This window comes from Haemorhous mexicanus, chromosome 1, assembly GCF_027477595.1.
Source record: "Haemorhous mexicanus isolate bHaeMex1 chromosome 1, bHaeMex1.pri, whole genome shotgun sequence".
NCBI classification, from domain to species: domain Eukaryota; kingdom Metazoa; phylum Chordata; class Aves; order Passeriformes; family Fringillidae; genus Haemorhous; species Haemorhous mexicanus.
In genome coordinates this window covers 6,706,640-6,724,123 of record NC_082341.1, presented here as the reverse complement: position 1 = coordinate 6,724,123, position 17,484 = coordinate 6,706,640, and the positions used below count along the sequence as shown (strand labels likewise).

The 17,484-nt window shown below is 44.3% G+C and overlaps 2 protein-coding genes across 16 annotated transcripts in view; one reads left to right on the top strand and one right to left on the bottom strand.

Annotated features, from left to right (window-relative positions):
• Nucleotides 1–5,946, top strand: part of KMT2C (lysine methyltransferase 2C) — a 187,840-nt gene extending 181,894 nt beyond the window's left edge. For 11 of the 13 annotated variants that reach the window (XM_059839320.1, XM_059839379.1, XM_059839397.1 and 8 more), the window contains 7 exons: nucleotides 701–837; nucleotides 1,011–1,153; nucleotides 1,418–1,586; nucleotides 2,416–2,532; nucleotides 3,142–3,215; nucleotides 3,592–3,700; nucleotides 3,922–5,946. In XM_059839320.1, coding sequence (XP_059695303.1) covers nucleotides 701–837; nucleotides 1,011–1,153; nucleotides 1,418–1,586; nucleotides 2,416–2,532; nucleotides 3,142–3,215; nucleotides 3,592–3,700; nucleotides 3,922–4,014 — 842 coding nt within the window. In that variant the 3' untranslated portion in view covers nucleotides 4,015–5,946. The remainder of the gene's footprint in view (nucleotides 1–700; nucleotides 838–1,010; nucleotides 1,154–1,417; nucleotides 1,587–2,415; nucleotides 2,533–3,141; nucleotides 3,216–3,591; nucleotides 3,701–3,921) is intronic. The other 2 variants (XM_059839435.1, XM_059839350.1) reach the window with 1 other exon arrangement.
• Nucleotides 5,947–8,071: 2,125 nt separating this feature from the next.
• Nucleotides 8,072–17,484, bottom strand: part of GALNT11 (polypeptide N-acetylgalactosaminyltransferase 11) — a 45,514-nt gene continuing 36,101 nt past the window's right edge. For all 3 annotated transcript variants that reach the window (XM_059839457.1, XM_059839466.1, XM_059839448.1), the window contains exons 10-12: nucleotides 16,028–16,132; nucleotides 11,407–11,544; nucleotides 8,072–8,867 (exon numbers count right to left, since the gene is read on the bottom strand). In XM_059839457.1, coding sequence (XP_059695440.1) covers nucleotides 8,736–8,867; nucleotides 11,407–11,544; nucleotides 16,028–16,132 — 375 coding nt within the window. In that variant the 3' untranslated portion in view covers nucleotides 8,072–8,735. The remainder of the gene's footprint in view (nucleotides 8,868–11,406; nucleotides 11,545–16,027; nucleotides 16,133–17,484) is intronic.

Below are 17,484 nucleotides of genomic sequence, written 5' to 3'. Positions count from 1 at the left end.
CCAAGATTGAGTTTGAAAATGAACTAAAGCAGTAGGAAAGTCAGTGTGGGTTTCATTTCATGAAACGTGACTTTGTTAAACACAGAGCCACTGCTGAGTTACCTTTAATCAACTGGGCTCCAGTTAGGGAGCTCTAAAAACAGCTGAGTGACCACATTGTTCTCAGGGTGGGTAATGTCTCTGTCAGGGTGAAGAATGTCAGGGTGTCCATAAACACCTAGACAGCTCTTGGAAATTGGCTTGTGCATGTGCTGGAGGCCTGTAACCCTCCATGTCTCAAGGCCTTGGTGCTGTGGGTGCTAATGAGCACTGACTACAAACAATCAGTGGAAATAGAATATATTGTGTATTTTCAGAAAATCTTACTTCTGCACGATTTCTCAAGAGAAGCCTGTCCATGTTCTTGTCAGAGGACCCAAAGTTTCCATGCTGAGAACAGTGAAAGCTTCATTTCTGAGGACTGAGGGTGCAGAATCAATGGTGTTTTTGTTTGGGATTTGTTAAATCCCAAAAATTAGCAACTCAACAGTCATTCTTCCCTTCACTTTTTAGGCCCTGGCCTGTTTGTACAGGCAATCAAAGACAAAAGCTTTCTCAGTGCTGGGTTCTGGTTCCCATATCCTCAGGCATTTGTTTTAAAACCAACTGCAATAGTTTTTATTTTTTTGATCACTGTAATTCTCTCCCAATGGTTGTGTAGGTGTGTGGGATAAAATCCTGGAGCCCGTTGCTTCTGTTAGGAAAGAATCTGAAATGCTCCAGCTGTTCCCCAGCTATCTGAAGGGTGAAGACCTCTTTGGTTTGACAGTCTCTGCAGTGGCCAGGATTGCAGAATCGGTGAGTTCACCACCCCAGTTCTTGCTGGATCATCCCACTTGCTGGATAGACACATGAGAAGGGAACCAGAAAGAAGTGTGGAAAAGCAGACATTTTTTTTCACGTGTAATTAAACATGTAATTATTTGGGTTTTTTTCTTTCTCTCTGTTCTTTTTTTTTTTTTTTTTTGCAGCTGCCAGGGGTTGAGGCCTGTGAGAACTACACTTTCCGCTATGGCCGAAACCCCTTAATGGAACTTCCTCTTGCCATCAACCCCACGGGCTGTGCCCGTGCCGAGCCTAAAATGAGTACCCATGTCAAGAGGTTTGTGTTAAGGTATTTTGTTTTAATTTCACATAGTACAGCCCAGGGTTTATAGGCTGCTTTAGGGTTATTTGTGCTTTCGTCTGCTGCTTACAAACCCTGTCGTCCTTGGCTGTGAATGTGCATGCCCCAGTCAGAGGAACTGCTTTGTGTCTCCGCTAGCTGGCTTTAAGTGTCTGTATGTCTGAGAGGATTTTTATTGGGTTTCCCGGCTGTTTTCAGAGAAATCTTCAGTTTTTCTTGTATTCTTTCCTGTTACATGCCCAATCCCTACAGGCCTCACACCTTGAATAGCACCAGCACATCGAAGTCCTTTCAGAGCACAGTCACGGGGGAGCTGAACGCGCCTTACAGCAAACAGTTCGTCCATTCCAAGTCCTCCCAGTACCGCAAGATGAAAACCGAGTGGAAATCCAACGTGTACCTGGCTCGCTCTCGCATTCAGGTCAGCTCCCACTTCAGGAAATGGAATTTTAAAAATTGTGGTTTACAGCTAAATTTTGTAGATGTCTTATATATTTATCCAAATCCAGATGAAAATTTGAAATTAAACCTATTGCAGAATTCCTTCCAATCTCGTTCCTAATCTTAAAATTTTAACGTGCCACATCAATTGCACAGATTTACCTTAAGTAAGTTTTGTTTCTAATTACTGTAAATATCTTAAAAATTCCTTTGTTATTGTCATCTAGAAAAAGGATTTTTTTAAAGTTCTGGAGTGGTTTGTTGTTTTTTTTTTTTTTTAGCCTATTCCTCAAAACCATAGTAAAACTTAATAAAAATAGAAATACACAGTGGAAGCATGAGATGCTCAGGCCAAGCTGATGAAGCCATACAAGACCAGCAGGAAGAGCTCAGTACTTGTTTGCCTTCATAAGAGTATAGAATCCATTGCTTGTTGTGATGCTGCTGGTTTGCCCCACAGTCTGTTTTGGAAAAGCTTTGTCACTAATCCTGCCATGTGTGGGCATGGTTGTTGTTTATTTCAGGCTGAACTTCACCATGCCTGGGTTCCTCGCAGAACCCTCTTTTATTTCTCAGTGAATTTATAACCTTTACACAGTCTGTGTCAGAGGGGTAAGAACAACTTTCTCACCAAGACAGCAGCCAAGTTTTCTGGGATATGTGTGAGGCTGGATTCTGCATTGAGTTTTTACTGCATCAATTATTAATCAGTGCTGCTTCTCTCTCTCCCCTTTCCACTGCTGGTTTGGGGCACAGTGAGGAACACAGTGTGAGTGTAAAGTTATTAACTCTCCGTGTACTTTCTGTAGGGCCTGGGCTTATATGCTGCTCGAGACATTGAAAAGCACACAATGGTCATTGAATATATCGGGACAATTATCCGGAATGAGGTGGCAAACAGGAAGGAGAAGCTCTATGAGTCTCAGGTAAGGCTGTTGGTTCATTCTCTCTTTCCCCTTTCCCATTCAGACATTCAAAGAACAAAACAAATGCTGGTCTGCCTGATGAATTCAGGTCCCCTGATTTGTTTTCTGCTGTGCCATAAATGCAAATAGGCTTAAAATAAAACCAGAGGATTCTACAATGGTTGTTATCAGAGTATTCCAGTGTTTAATACATCTCAGCACCCTGGCCAGGTAGGGAGGACACATTCTCTGTTCCAGAGGACACAGTTCTGCCAGATATGTTAGGACCTCCATTTTTAATAAGAACTTCTTAAATTTAAAACCACTTCCTTTGTGTAACTTGATGGCGTTGTATCAGTTAGTGCCTGTCTGGGAGGCCATCATATACCCTGGATGAAAGGCAGTAGGAAGCTCTTGGGGAAAACTGAATTATCCGGAGGTTTGTGTTCATGACCCATCATCCCTCACGAACCCATGGGGACACAGGCAGTACGTGGCAGTGCTTTCCCTCGTGAGCCAGTGGGCAGTGCCTGAGCTGGAATGCAGAATGGAGCTGGCCCATGTTGTTGGCTCATCACTGGCAATGCAGTAAAACCTCACCAGAGTCCTTGTGCCGCTTGTGTCTTCCAGAACCGGGGCGTGTACATGTTCCGCATTGACAACGACCACGTCATCGACGCCACCCTAACGGGAGGCCCTGCAAGGTGGGTGGCCCTGGAGGGATCCCTGACCTCCTCCTGGGCATCCCCCGTGTTGGCCTGGGGCTGTTGGAGGCTCTGAGTTTGTGGGGTTTATTTTCTGAGCTGGTACATTCAGTCTTCAAACTGTCCCACTGTCTCTTCCATCAGCTTTGCTCATCTTTCAGTTACGTTTCGTGGCAGCTGTGAAGAAAGGAATTTTTTTTGATCCTTGATTTTTTTTTGACATTTTTTAGGTAAAGAAACAAGTACAGAGTAATGTAATTGTATGTGGAAAGGCGGTGAGCCCATGGAGCTAAGGCCATCCTGAGGTTTGGTTCACATTTGCCTCAAGGGCTGGCTTTTCCTAAGAGGTTTCATCTGTCCCACTCTCCTTTCGTAGGTACATCAACCATTCGTGCGCGCCCAACTGCGTGGCTGAGGTGGTCACTTTTGAGAGAGGACACAAAATTATCATCAGCTCCAGCAGAAGAATCCAGAAGGGGGAGGAGGTAGGGCAAGTTCTTTACACCCCTCTTGCCACGTGCATCCGTTCTGTGATTCCTGGCCAGTGGCACAACTTGTTTGCTCTGGGGAGAGGTGACATTTCCCTTCCCCTTTCCTGTAACACCGTGCCTGTCCCTTACAGTGCAGCCTCTGCTGCGTTTTGCTGTTTAACCTGTTGTGGCAAATCCCAGCTCTTCCATAACCACTCTTGTGCCTTTCCTTCCAGCTTTGCTACGACTATAAGTTTGATTTTGAAGATGACCAGCACAAGATTCCATGTCACTGTGGAGCTGTAAACTGCCGAAAGTGGATGAACTAGAATGCATTCCTTGCTGTCTTTGAGGGTTGCTTGTCCCTAGGAAGAAGTGATTCACATTTTGATTTTGTCGACGGAAAATTGTTGCCTTTTTAAAGGGGGAAAAAAAATATCACTTCTGGAAATACAGATTTTTACACAAGTATTTAAAAAGAAAAAAAAAAAAAAAAGAAAAAAAAAAGGAAAAATAACCCACCAACCAACAAGCGCCAGAAGCAAGCCGGCAAAATCTGAAGCTGACTTTCCAGACATGTGGAGGTGAAACAGAGTTAACAGAATGGTCCAGCACTTTTGTTTTTGAGCTCACTAAGGAGAAACTGTTTAACTTGGGCAAAGAACCGCTGGCTGACCTGCAGGAGGGCAGGTGGCCACTATGAATGTAAGACTGAAATCACCAGCGAAAGGGAGAAGTCCAAAGTGCTGGCCACAGCCTTATTTGATAAAGGGGCAGGCCCTCTAATTAAAGAAAAAAATTTTAAATAAAAGTAGACACCACTGAACAAGGAATGTACTGAAACGACTTCCTTAGGGATAGAGCTAAGGGAAAAAATAACTTGCACTAAAATACATTTAAATACTTGATTCCATGAGTCAGTTTATTGTAGTTTTTGATTTCTGTAAAATAAGAGAACCTTTTTGTATTTATTATTGAATAAGTGAATGAAGCTATTTTTAAAAAGAAAGTTAGAAGAAAGCCAAGCTGCTGCTGTTACCTGCAGAACTAACAAACTCTGTTACTTTGTATAAAAGTGTAAATATTTTGAGAAAAAAAATACAGTATAAAAATAGTTATTGACCAAATGCTACCAGACTCTGCAGCAGTTCGGGTGCTTATTCTCAAACGTTGATAGGGATGTTACAATATGATCTCATGAACTCACGGACATGCGATTCCCAGTTCGGAATAACCAAAATCTCAATTTAAAGAGAGGGGGTTTTGTATGTTTAAAGCAGTCTCAACTGTGGTCTTATGAGAATTTTTTTAAGTAAACCTTAAGCCTGGTAAAGGCAGTGTATATTACAACTCTGACTTTTGTAGATGTTTGGGTAATTTAGATTAATTTTATTTGTATTATATTGTTGCATCCCTATTTCTTAAGTCAGGTTTTTTTGTGCTTACAATTTGTGATAACTGTGAATAACTGCTAAAACCACCCAAAACAGAGGCTGGACATGGTTTTTATTCTTCAGCAAAAGTAGTCAAGGATTAGGTGACTGTTCAGCCTACAGATTAAATCATGTAAACAGCATAGAATGAGTTGGAGCTTCAGTCTCATGTGATAGCCTTCTTAAAAGGAAAACAAGGAAAAAAATTAGGTGTAATGTGCTTGCAGCTGCAGGACTCTGGCAATAGGATTTTGGAAAATGTAATTTAAAGATGTGTTTGTATGGATTGTTTTTGTTTACATTTCTTTAAAAATAAACACTGTTTTGTGTTTGCTTGTAGAAATTTAATCAGCATTTTGAACCAGGTTAGCTTTTTATTTTGTACTTAAAATTCTGGTACTGACACTTCACAGGCTAAATATAAAAAAAAAAAATGAAGTTTTTTTTTTTTTGTGTGCACAATTAAAGTGGACTGTAAACTGTTGGTATATTCAGTAATACAGTTCTGAACTTGTAATGTATATGGCATGATGTATTTTTATCTTACAGAATAAATCAATTGTATATATTTTTCTCTTGATAAATAGCTGTATTAAATTGTTTCTTGAATATTTTTCTTCTCTTGTACAATATTCCAACATCCTACCAGTATTTGTCCTACAGTTTTTTCTGTTCTGTATAATAGTATCTAATGTTGGCAAAAAAAATACAAAAACAACACAAAAAAATGAATTTTTTGAAGTATACAGAGTGTTATGGGTTTTGGAATTTGTGGAAACAGATTTAGAAGATCAGCATTTACGAATAAAAATATTTTACATCTATAAAGTGCATCCTCCTGTTGTCATTTGAGGTGTCTGGTTTCTGCTTCTTCCAAGATCTGTGTCTGCTTCCACCACTGAGAAATATTTTGCCTTCCCCCTTTTCCAGTGCATCCTAAATGTCACAGTGGCTGCCACATCCTCATCTCAGCCCCTGAGCTGGAACACTGAACACCCTTCCCCAGTCCCCTCCAGAATGGGCAAAAAGGACAGAGTGGGGTTAAACCTCCATGTTTACCACCAGAGACATTCCCAGCAAGCTCCCAGAATAGGTCCAGACTAAAAAAAGGCTCCAAGACTTACCATGGAGCAGTGGGAAGCAGCCAGGCCAGAGCTGTTCCCTGGTGTTACTGATGTGGTGCACTTTGGCTGCTGCAGGATCTGTCTGTCCACGGCCACCACCCACTCCAGGAGCCAGCAAGAAGCAAGAGCTTGACACTGGGACTTAAAAATTCAGCCCCAGACAGAGTTTCCTTCTTTACAAATAATAAATTCTCAGTATGACAGCAGCAAGCTGGGGCCTCTGACAGGGATGAGGCTTTTCCTTCTGTGCTTCCTATTCACCAGAGCCTCCTAGGTCAGCTGGGAGCAGTCACTCAAATACAGGGCAGAACTCTGAATTCCTGCTCACAGCCGGCAGCCCAGCTGGGAACAGGCCCCTGGCCCAGGGCTGGGTTTTCCCAGCAGAGATCTCTCACCCTCAGCTGATGGCCTGGCTGTGTGGCTGCACCAGGTCTGTCTGTGGCCAGGAATGCCCTGCAGGACCAACTGTCACCATCCCAAACGCCATCACCTCCATCTGCTCCTGCAAACCAGCGCCGTTCCCGGTGACAGCAGCCTCCAACTCTCCCCACTGGGAGCAAAAGGTCCAAAATTCTCTGTGGCAACTGACTCAGACTGTAAATAAAGCAAGCTGTGGCTCTCCCTGTTTGAGGATTTATTTGTTTGTTTCCTGATTTTTTACTTTTTCTAAAAAAAGACAACAAAAAGGCAACAGAAGAAAAGGCCAAGCAAGGCTTCTGCACAATGTGGCTCCCACCACCAATGTCCCAGAGAATTGTTCCCCTGCACACAGCTGGGAGGAGCTGTGCCAGCAGTCAGGGTGAACCAGACAGGCACAAAGGAAGCTGCAGCCCATCCTTTCACCCCAGCAAAGACTGGAATTCCACACACAGCAACCCCCCAGGTTGCCACTGCTGCCAATGAAAGGGCTCACCTGAGCTGACACCATGTTCCAGCCCTACCCTGCAAGCCCTGCCTGACTGCAGGAGTCACCTGGGAACTGATGGAAAGACTCCAGCTGCCCCTGAGCAAGGCACAGCACAGGCTCAGCTGACCAAGGGGGCTGGGGTTGGTTTTAGAGGCTTTCCTTGGTAGGAAGGAGCATGGCTGGTGTCTTACTTAATTATTCCCATTGTAATGCTTTACCTTGAATAACTTCAGCCCATTGCTTCTGCTTTTTAAACGCTGGTACGTGGTTCTCCAGTGAGCCAGGGGCTCACTCCTTCCAGGACTAGGCAAAGCAGCTGCCCTGTGGCCAGGCCACTCTTACCTGCTCCTTTGCATCCTCTGCTTCTCTCCTCCCAGGTGCTGGCCCTGGCAGGTGGGTGAAGGACCAAGCAGAGTCTGGCACAATCAAATCTCCTCTCTGCAGAAAGATGTGGGTCTATAATTATTCTAGCATTATCATTACTTTCTTCACGTTGCCCAAAAGGTCAGGAAGGGGATGCTGGAGTATTTGTGCAGTTGGAGAATGTTTCTGCTGCACAAGGCTGTCCTGGAACTTCCAAAATCCAAACTGCACGTTCCCAGGGAAGGCTGTGGCTGTGGGGTGGGAAACAAGGCCAACAACGGTGCTAAGAAAAAATACACTGGGTAAGAGCAGCTTTTCTCTTCTGCAGGAGCTCCCACACACTGAAGAAACTGAGGCAGGAAGTCAAAGAAATAGTAAAATAAATGAAAAGAGAGAAGTGGAGTAAAAATACCCAGTAATTATCTGTCAAGCCTTCCAAGACGTGAGGAAGGGAGAGAGGGAGTGAAAACAAGACCCAAATTGTCTGAACATTAATTTCCATCAGTGTCTAAGTTGGTGCTTTCTGGTCTAACAGCTACAAAGAGTAAGGCCATACAAATTAATAAAAAATGATAGTTTATTTTAAATGCAGCTACTGTCATGAGTCATCAAAATAGACTTTGCAATAGTTACTTTGTTTTAAATATGAGGTGACGAATGACAGCAAAGAACTTAAACTACATGAAATGTCCTAAAATTAAAAGAACTAAATTTAAATATTTCAAATGACAATTATCAGAAGATGAAAGGGAATAAAAATATTTTCCAGAAAAAGTAAAATAATTTTGGCCAGTAATCCCATACTAGAAATGTAAATTATTGAGATACTGCACATGAAATAGTCAAGGAGGACTCCTTTCTGTCATTGTCATTTAGAAGATCCACAGAGCTGAAATCTCACCATTTAAATTACATTGCTCTAATGATTTCTCTTACTTAAAACCAGTCCAATAATAATCCAGGACCATCCAAGGAAGCGATGATGAATTTCACTTCTTGGTGCAGTGGGGCTGCTGCTCTCAGTGTGTGACCAGGGACCAGTGACCACCCCGACCTTCCCACGCTCAGCTCCTCAGGGCAGGGCATTTCCAGCAGGTCCTTCCATGGTTGTGCCAGGTGTAGCAGCCAAGGGCTCCACACAAACCCCTCCAGAATGACTTCAGATCGTGGCTGAAGGGGAACCAGGGCTCAGCTGAACTCTCCTCAGCCACCTCCTGGCTGTCTCAGCTCTCAAAGTGCCACTGCTGAGGAAGGGACCCGTCGCAGATGGCCACGGTCACGTAGCCCTTGTGGCTCAGGGGATCCACCACCTTGAGGCACTGCCCCACGGAGACCTGGTACAGGCGGTTGTTTTTCTAGAGCAGACAAAGACAGATGGGATTTATTTACTAAAATTTCTGTTCTCCATTGTCAAACTGGGGCTGGAAGTGATGCCCAAGGGGAGGGGGTGCTCCCTCTGACAGATGAGCCTTTCAGCAGCCTCCCTGACACTCCAGACCCACAGCAGCAGTGGAGTACAGCACACCCCATAACCACATCCAGACTTTGAAACAAAGGCTCTCACATCCTCACAGGCCCCCAGCTGGGATTTTGTTTATACCACAGTCTTTTAATGAGGTGGAGGGATGATCAAACCCATTCCCCAGCACTCAGCAAAGAGAGAGCCCACTAGACTGTAGTGGGCACAGACAGGCCATAGAATTCTAGAATGGTTTGGGTTGGGAGGGACCTTAAAGATCATTCATGTCAAGCCCTCGGCCATGGGCAGAGACACCTTCCATTAGACCAGGTTGCTCCAAGCCCATACAACTTTGCCATGAACATTTCTAGGGATGGGGCATCCACAGCTTCTCTGAGCAACCTGTTCCAGCATCACACCACCCTCACAGAAAAGAATTTCTTCATATCTAACCTAAACTTGCCCTCTGTCAGTTCAAAGCCATTCCCCCTTGTCTTATCTCTCCATGCTCTAGCAAAACATCCCTCTCCAGCTCTCCTGTAGCCTCCTTAGGCACTGCAAGGATGCTTTAAGGTCTCCCTGGAGCCCTCACTTCTCCAGGCTGAACAGAGATCCCTGTTTTGCATCTGACCCTGCATTAGCAGTGCCCTTGCCCTCAGCACCCACACATCATGACAGGCCTCGTGCATGGTGGGTGCCCACAGCCAGGGCAAGGCCAAACCCCAGCCAAGAGTGACAAGGGAACAGATCCTATTCTTTTATCACCTTTAGATGACTGTGCCATCTCCTCTACTACCAGCCTGTAGCAGCTGTCTGGAAAGGGCTCTCTGCACAGCCCCAGCAGCTCCCGTGGGCAGCCACCTCCTGCTCTCCTGCACAGAGGGAGCAGATCCACGAGAACAGCCATGCCAGGCTCTGCCAGTGCCTGTGGCCACAACCACATGCCCAGTGAAGCAGGAGGACATGGTAAGAAAGCAAAACACTCCTCCAAAATATCCCCCCAATCCAAGTCTTGTACCACAACTGGCAGTGCTCAGTTAGTATTTCCCTGTATCAATGACTCACTCAATGGAGTTCCCCTTGTTCCAAAAGGCTTGATATCTAAAGGGCCCCAGCCAGCTCTCATATTCCTCATGGGAAAGTTGCCCCACACCTTCCATTTGCCTTTCCATGCCCCTCTGAGCCTTCTTCAGGCCTAATTCAGCCTTTCTGAGAGGAGGGGACCAGCACATGCAGTACAAACCGCCATGGTGTGCTGACATTTCCCTGCTTCAGTTTCTATCCCCTTCCTAATCAATCCTAGTGTTTGAGTCACTTTCTTTTCTTGTGGATCACTGATGAGCACCAATGTGACCCTGTTCAGATCCACCTCCCACACCCACAGTGGCCATGGCCAGCTCAAAGCCCACGTGTCACACATGAAGTGCAGATTCTCCAGTCCTGCCACAGGCATCACCAACAGCCACATGCACCCAATGCCAGTGGCCCTTCCCCCACTCCTGTACATCCCTGCCTGCTAACAGCAGCTGCAGAGCCTTCAACAACCTCTGCCCAGCAGAACTGCTCAGCTCACTGTTCCCACTGTCCCTGGGGGCTGTGGAAGTGCTGGTGCCAGTGTCAGACACACACAACCCTGGGCTCACACAGTATCTGCCTCTGTATCTCCACACCATCCTGGGCTGCAACAGGACTGGTGGGACTCCCCTTGGGAACTCGAGCTGCCAACCAGCAGCATGGTAGGAACCTGAGACAGGCTGTGCAGAGCTGTGCTGGAAGCACCACTGGCAGTGCTGGCAGGGCTCTCCCTCCCTTTGTTCAACCATGTTGGTGCTACAGACTCTCAGCTAGGCTGAGGGCATGTCAGGGACAGCCTCTGAGTGAATATCCAGGAGACAAATTCCATGTGTGAGCAGCACTGGCTCAGTTTTGTGGAATGGGCCACTTCTGGCTTTAACAATTCAACTAATGAGATCAATTGCAGGGCAGAAGCAACTGCTCTGCCCTGTGCTTCTTCAATCACTAAGCAGGAATCACCACATGGACTCCTCCTGTCTCCCAGGCCTGCAAACCTAACATAACAAAGCTCTGGAGTGGATTTTGTTCTCTCTGGCATATTCCAGATGAGCCACAGTGCTGTGGGGGGCTGTGATTGGCAAAAGAAAAGCTCAGTGGAGCTGCAGAAACCTTTCTTTGTTGCAAAGGGTCTGCATGTCCCAGAGCACAGCAAAAGTCTTATTAAGACTGAAATGCAGCCATCAAAGCAACTTCTGTACAGGCTGCCTGAACCATGGGCTGAGCCTGGTACAGTGCAACTGCCTTGGTACAGCTGAGGTTTGGTCACAATTAAACTCGGCCCTGATGTCCTGTTAGTGCTGCTGTCCCTGACTGAGACACTGATTACATGTAATGTGCCATAGGGCAGCCTCTCCCCTTACCCCAAATGTCCACTGCTGGGAGCCACCAGAGCCGTGGCACTTCATGAGACGAGGGGGATCGGACGAGCGAGTTTCAGAGACATCCAAGCAAAGCAGATTGTTTAAAATCAGCTCGTGATCCTCATTGTAAATCCAGACCTGCAAGAGAAGACAGAAAGACATTTATTGCAATTTTCAGGGCAGTTTCCCTGAATCTTTTGTTGACCTACAGAGGAGACGCTTCAACATCTCGATGTCAGAGACGGGCCTTGCAGTGAGTGGTGAGAATTGAATGCAGTCCCCTCCCTGGGTCCACCTGCATGAAACAGGAATGCACTGGTTCATATTTGCAGCTTCAACTGCAATTGGGCTCCTAAATTTACATGACAGAAGAGTTTCTCTGTGATCACACTGAAAAAACCAACTGTCAGTTCCAACAAGCAGCAAGGACACACTCAAGCTGCCTCTTGTCTGTCCTCTCCCACATGCTGCTTGAACAGAGCAGGTAATTTTTGTTCTTGGCACAGAAATGTGTCAGGCACCTTCAGTTTCTGCCATTCATGCCCAAACCCTGCTGGCTCTCAGCAAGGCACATCTGGCACAGCTGGACATTCAGGGAAGCAGGAACAGCAGCCTGGTTCAACTGCAGGAGCTGCTGGTTCTCCCTCCCTTGGCCAAGATCACATCTGTGGAAGACCTGGAGCTCTCATAACCAACAGGAGAGTCTGAATCCCAAGCCAGAAAGCAAAGCAATTAAGGAACTTGGGGGTTTTCACCTCAAAATATGCTGGGTTACAGAGGGGTAGAGAAAAGAGAAGTAAATGGAAAGTGTAGCCCTGCAGTGCAGGGAAGATACTGGGAGCATCTGGCTCAGCACCCAATGACAGCTATTCCCAATGCACAGTGCAGCCCTGGCACTCACAGGGCAGCTGGACAGCACTTCCCAGCCTCTGGGGATGCTGGGCAAGGCAACTCCCTTCCCCCTGTCATGGGAAACAAGAGGAGCTGAGCCCGCCATACCTGTCCCTGAAGTACCTACAGACACACAAAGTTCTTGTGCTGTGCTCCTGTTCCAGCCCTGTTCCCATGTCTCAGCTCAGTGCTGCCATGCCCACTGTGTAATTAATTTTTTTTCCATTAAGTCTGCATGAGTTTCACAGTCAGAATATGACATATCAAACTCTAGGCAGAAAAGTCAGGCACATAAATTTTGCTTTGTCTCTTTTTTTGGCCTATGAAACTAAAAGCAGCCTTCTGGGGGGTGTTGGGATTTGGGACACAGCCTCAGTTGGACAGCATGACTGGAAAGCACGCAGTTCATTATCACAGTGACTATTATAACACAAGGGAGGCCTCCTTGGAAGAAATGCAGAGATCACATTAAAATTTGCCCCAACCTCAGGCATTTTGTGCCTTCTAAAATAGTCTTTTCTGTTTAAAGCCTGCCATGAAAAAGAAAGCATGGCAAGATTAAAGAGGGAGGAGAGAATGGAGAAATGGCAGGACTTGCCAGAGAGAATTACTATTGAAAGAACAATGATGGAGCCAAGTCCAAACAAGAGATGAACTGGTAAGAGTGGAGAGAGAAGACTGCAGTGACACAGGGAACAGATCTTCAATCAAAAGCTGAGTAATGGCAAAGAACACAAGGCAGTAGTTAAATCCAGTGTGATACTTCTCCAGAAAGGCTTACACAAGACAGCCAAAATTAATTTCAAACTAATTATAAGTTTAGTGTAGAAAACAAAGGAAGAGGAAAAATAGCCCCAAATTTGGTTCCAAATCCAGATTAGAGTATCACTATGAATTTGCAGATTATTAACAGATTCAAGCACCAGGAAAGTAAAGCCCCATGAGGTTTCTTTGTTACATAATTGCAAGCCTTAGCATACTCAAAAAATTATTAACTAATTTTCTGCTGAACACTGAAAGGATAATGTTCAGCTCTTGTTGCTAAAGACTGTCAGGAGCAACAGCCCCATATGGGAAAGAAATTCCTGGCAGGCAGTACAGTATCTAAAGTCTGTAAGCAGAAAAGTGCCTTCCCAGGATTTATGTCTCATTTCTGAGAGCTCTCTTCTTTTATCCACCTATGTATTTTCCTGAAAATTAAAAAAAAAAAAAAAAACCACAAAAAAACCCAAACACAACCATTAAAAAATCTAATCTATAAAAAAAAAAGAAGCAACAGAGGTACAGGATATTTTCAACCTGCATGCACTTCCTAACTAGCAGAGTTAGGATATCATCACTGTGAAGACTTTGTTTTCTAAAACTGGGATTGTGTCCAGTCCCCAGAATTATCCCAGACTGCTTCTACTACAGTTAATAGAGCATCCTAGTTTTCATTATAACTTACAGACGAAATTTTTAATATATTTTCTAGATACAAAAACCACTTCCCCTATTATTTTCTTTCTATAGCAAAAATATGAACTCAATGTCAGTCATGTCAAGCCTGAGAAAATAGGACAGTGTGGTGTGCTTGACTAATTTTCAGCTCTACTTAATGATGACCATCTAAGTCAACTACAATGAAAAGGATTGCCCATAATGCTGATATAATTGAAAGCTACAGAATACCTGTTTTTTCTTTTAAATCCAAGTTAAATGAGAATTTGAAATTCCTTAGCAGCCATGAAGGCTAGAGAAAACAAAGCAAGCATAAACCAAAGATCAAACAGTATTGCTTTTAAGGCCAGTCCCATGACTTTAGAGAAGCTGGTCAACTCTCACATGAATTCACCAGACCAAACACAGGCCTTTTTCCTAGGACAAAGGCATAAACCAGATAATTCTAGGGCAAAACCAGCTGAAAATGCCAACAAGCTGAGTGAAACTACAGTTAAAAGCTTCCAATAGTCAGGATGTTTCTTGCTATTTTTATAAGAAGCTGCTAAATAAATGTCATCTTTCTCTACATTGTTCTCACTTATCTACAGCAAGACTGTTCAAAAGGTTATGACAGCAAGCTGGCTGAATGCATTCATGGGATTTATTAGGAGAACAAAATAAGTGTAATAGCAGAAAAACAGTGTTGGTTGACATACTTGGTTGAAAAACAAAATCATTGTGAAAGAAGATAGCACAGCCAGTTTTTTTTATGAGAAATAATTGCTAAATTTATCACTAGTAAACCAGATTCATGAGAAAAGCAGCCAAAGATCAACAATCACAGCACAGATTTATCTTGCTCAGTACCAAAGGGATAACTGAAATTTGCTCTCCTGGATTAAAAAAAGTCAGATTTTCCTTCATGCATGTGGCACTTCATGATGAGAAATATTGCAGCAAGGAGAAGGGAAGCATAACTGTGTGGACATCATGCCCAGGCTCTCTCACCCAAAGACAGAATTGCTCAGAATTGCAGCTTTGGCACTGCAAATGTGCAATCACTTGGTGGTGATGGTGCCCATCAGTCAGTATTACACTCACACAGCCTCTATATTTACAAGACTTGCTGCCTGTCCTATGGCTAACAGAATAGTTCAAATAGGAAAAATTCTCATGCCAGCTTTAATTAATCCACCCTTAACACAGGAACTGGCAATTTGGTCACGGCGATGATTTCTCAGTGCTCCAGAGGTGAAGTACAAGGATGTACTTGCTCCTGACAACTGGACCTGGAGGCCACGTGTCAAGAGCCAGCCACACTTATCCAGAGAACTGCAAACACCCCTCTGTCTTCCTCTGTCACACTCAGCTGGTGAGGCCACAATAGGAGGCACAAAGTCCCATTAGGTGACAAAGCACACAGCATTTTGCTGGGACTATCTCAAATCACTCTGCCTCCACTGCTGCAGTTTCCATACCCTGAAAACTGTTGCCTGTGTCATAGAGCATCAAGTTAGTCCAGCACAACCCACCTTTACTAAAGCTATGCTGCTTTACATCCCATGCTCCATTTATTCTGTGTCTTTGATTACTTTTCTCTTTAGATCCAACCTAGCTTTTAGAATTGGGTCCCATGGGCTCCTAAATCATAAAGTTCTCAGAATAGTTCTTAGCTATGCAAGCCTTTATGGCATTAGCTGAAGATCTCTCTGTCCTGGAGACTTTTTATCCAAGTCCTGAATTTCTGTCACCTGCAAGAAGTGAAACAGCAAAGGCCTCATGTAGTGATCCAAAAATTCTCATTAGGTTTCCACATCTATCCCTAATTAATCCCCAGATCAGCAATTCACCTGTGGCCAAAGAATCTTCTGAATTCCTTTTATTTAACAACAAATCATTCATTTATCCCAAACTGCAGCCACTCCAGCAGCAGAGGACTGGTTGTGCAGTACACAAACACCAGCAGGGCAGGAAAGGGCTGCTTTAAATTCCAGTATAAGGAACCAACTGAAAGAGCTGCTACAAATTCTGAAGTGCCAATCAGTGGATTAGGAACCCATCAGGAGCCACTTCAGGGCAGCCTTCAGCCAAATAGAGAGATTCATGCCATAGAGACAGGAGATTATAACATCCAACACTCAGCATTAGTAGGAGCTCCACAGTGCCCTTGGCCAGCCCCATGGTTTGAATGACCCTCTGTAATCAGCCTGTCCTGATGAGATGTCACACCAGGGCACTTTGCCAGCAGGAAAACTTATTGGTCATTTTAAAGACATTAATTAATTCAATATAATTGGGAACCCCATACCTGGTTCTGATCGTTGTAGTCACATTCCCGAACCACCACCAGGCCTCCTTTCTGACTTGGGTGGCCCTGGGCAACCAGGCATTTGTTGGTTTGGAGGTGATACAGCTATGAAAGGAAAACACTTTGATAGTTAGAGTGAAAAACAGCCCTAGATCCCTAGTGTGCTCAAAAAAACTCAGCCAACACTTGCAGTAATTAAAAAAATCTTGCCTTTTAAAATGCCATTCTGTTTTTCAGATAATTTGGAGAAAAAACTGCACTGAACAGTTCCAATTTGCTTTCTAATTACATCAAGATTTCTCTCTCTGGTACAAGTGCAGTACACACACCCTGTCTATACTCTGTCAAGGTTCTTTGCCCACTTCACTCTCCATGGAAGTCTAAGGCCCCATAAATTCTGCTCAGGAGTATTGACTCTACTGTATAAACTGCATTTTACTACAGTTTAGCTTAAACATAAGTCTTCTCCTACAGCTTCTCTTCATGGAACAGGATGGCCTCCCTGAGAAAGGAGAAGGAATTACTGAAATAAAAACAACTTCAGAGATTTATGTTGTTTGCAAATTGATTTTCAAGAGCATTTACATAACTGAAAAGCACTGTTATCAGCTATGGTATTTTACTGATGGATCAGGGAGAGAGAGAACATTTTACAAGTATCTAAATGCTATTTTTGCTCTAATGCCCTACCTAGTCTGATTTAGGGGGATGGTGTATCAGAGGACTGAATTCAGGTCAGAAGCCTGTCCTGTCATGCACAACTGTAGGCACCTACCATCAAAGCAAACAAGGAGGCTCTCAGCAAGCTGCCAGTCTCTCCTGATTTGAACAATGATGCCCACCCTAAGAGACATCCAAGACATTTTCTGCTGTACCATGTTTAGATTTTTCTATTTCAAGAACCAAAAAGTCATTAAGATCTTGATGTATCCCCACAGAGGTCTCAGGGAGACAAAACATCTCTGGTTCTGGCTTTAAATTACACACATGCTCTGAACTAACTGCTGGCCAGCAGATGACTTTTTTCAGTCTGATTATTTTTCTGCCCCTGATGTGGTGGGGATCAGGCTCTGCAGGCAGCAAACACTGCCGGCACACTATGAGCTGAGAGATGGCAGGGCCTCAGATCTGACACCCACATTAAAATACTTATTTCCAATCTGGAGCTGGATGTAGAGGAAAAAAGAATCTGCTGTCCTGAACTCCAGGCCAGGCTGATTAACTAGCCAGCTGAACTTTATTATGAAGACATCCATAGCAGTCTTGGCATTGCTATTGACTCTACAAATTTTTAGAAACCAAAATACACTTCCAGTAATAAAAGGAACAAACTGTTCGATCACATGATAGCAAAAATTAGCACAAATACCAAATAATATTTTTCACTAAACACCATTTCTGGAAATAGCTGTCCCAAGGCACAACAATTGCCTTGAGTGTACCATGCTTCTCCTGTT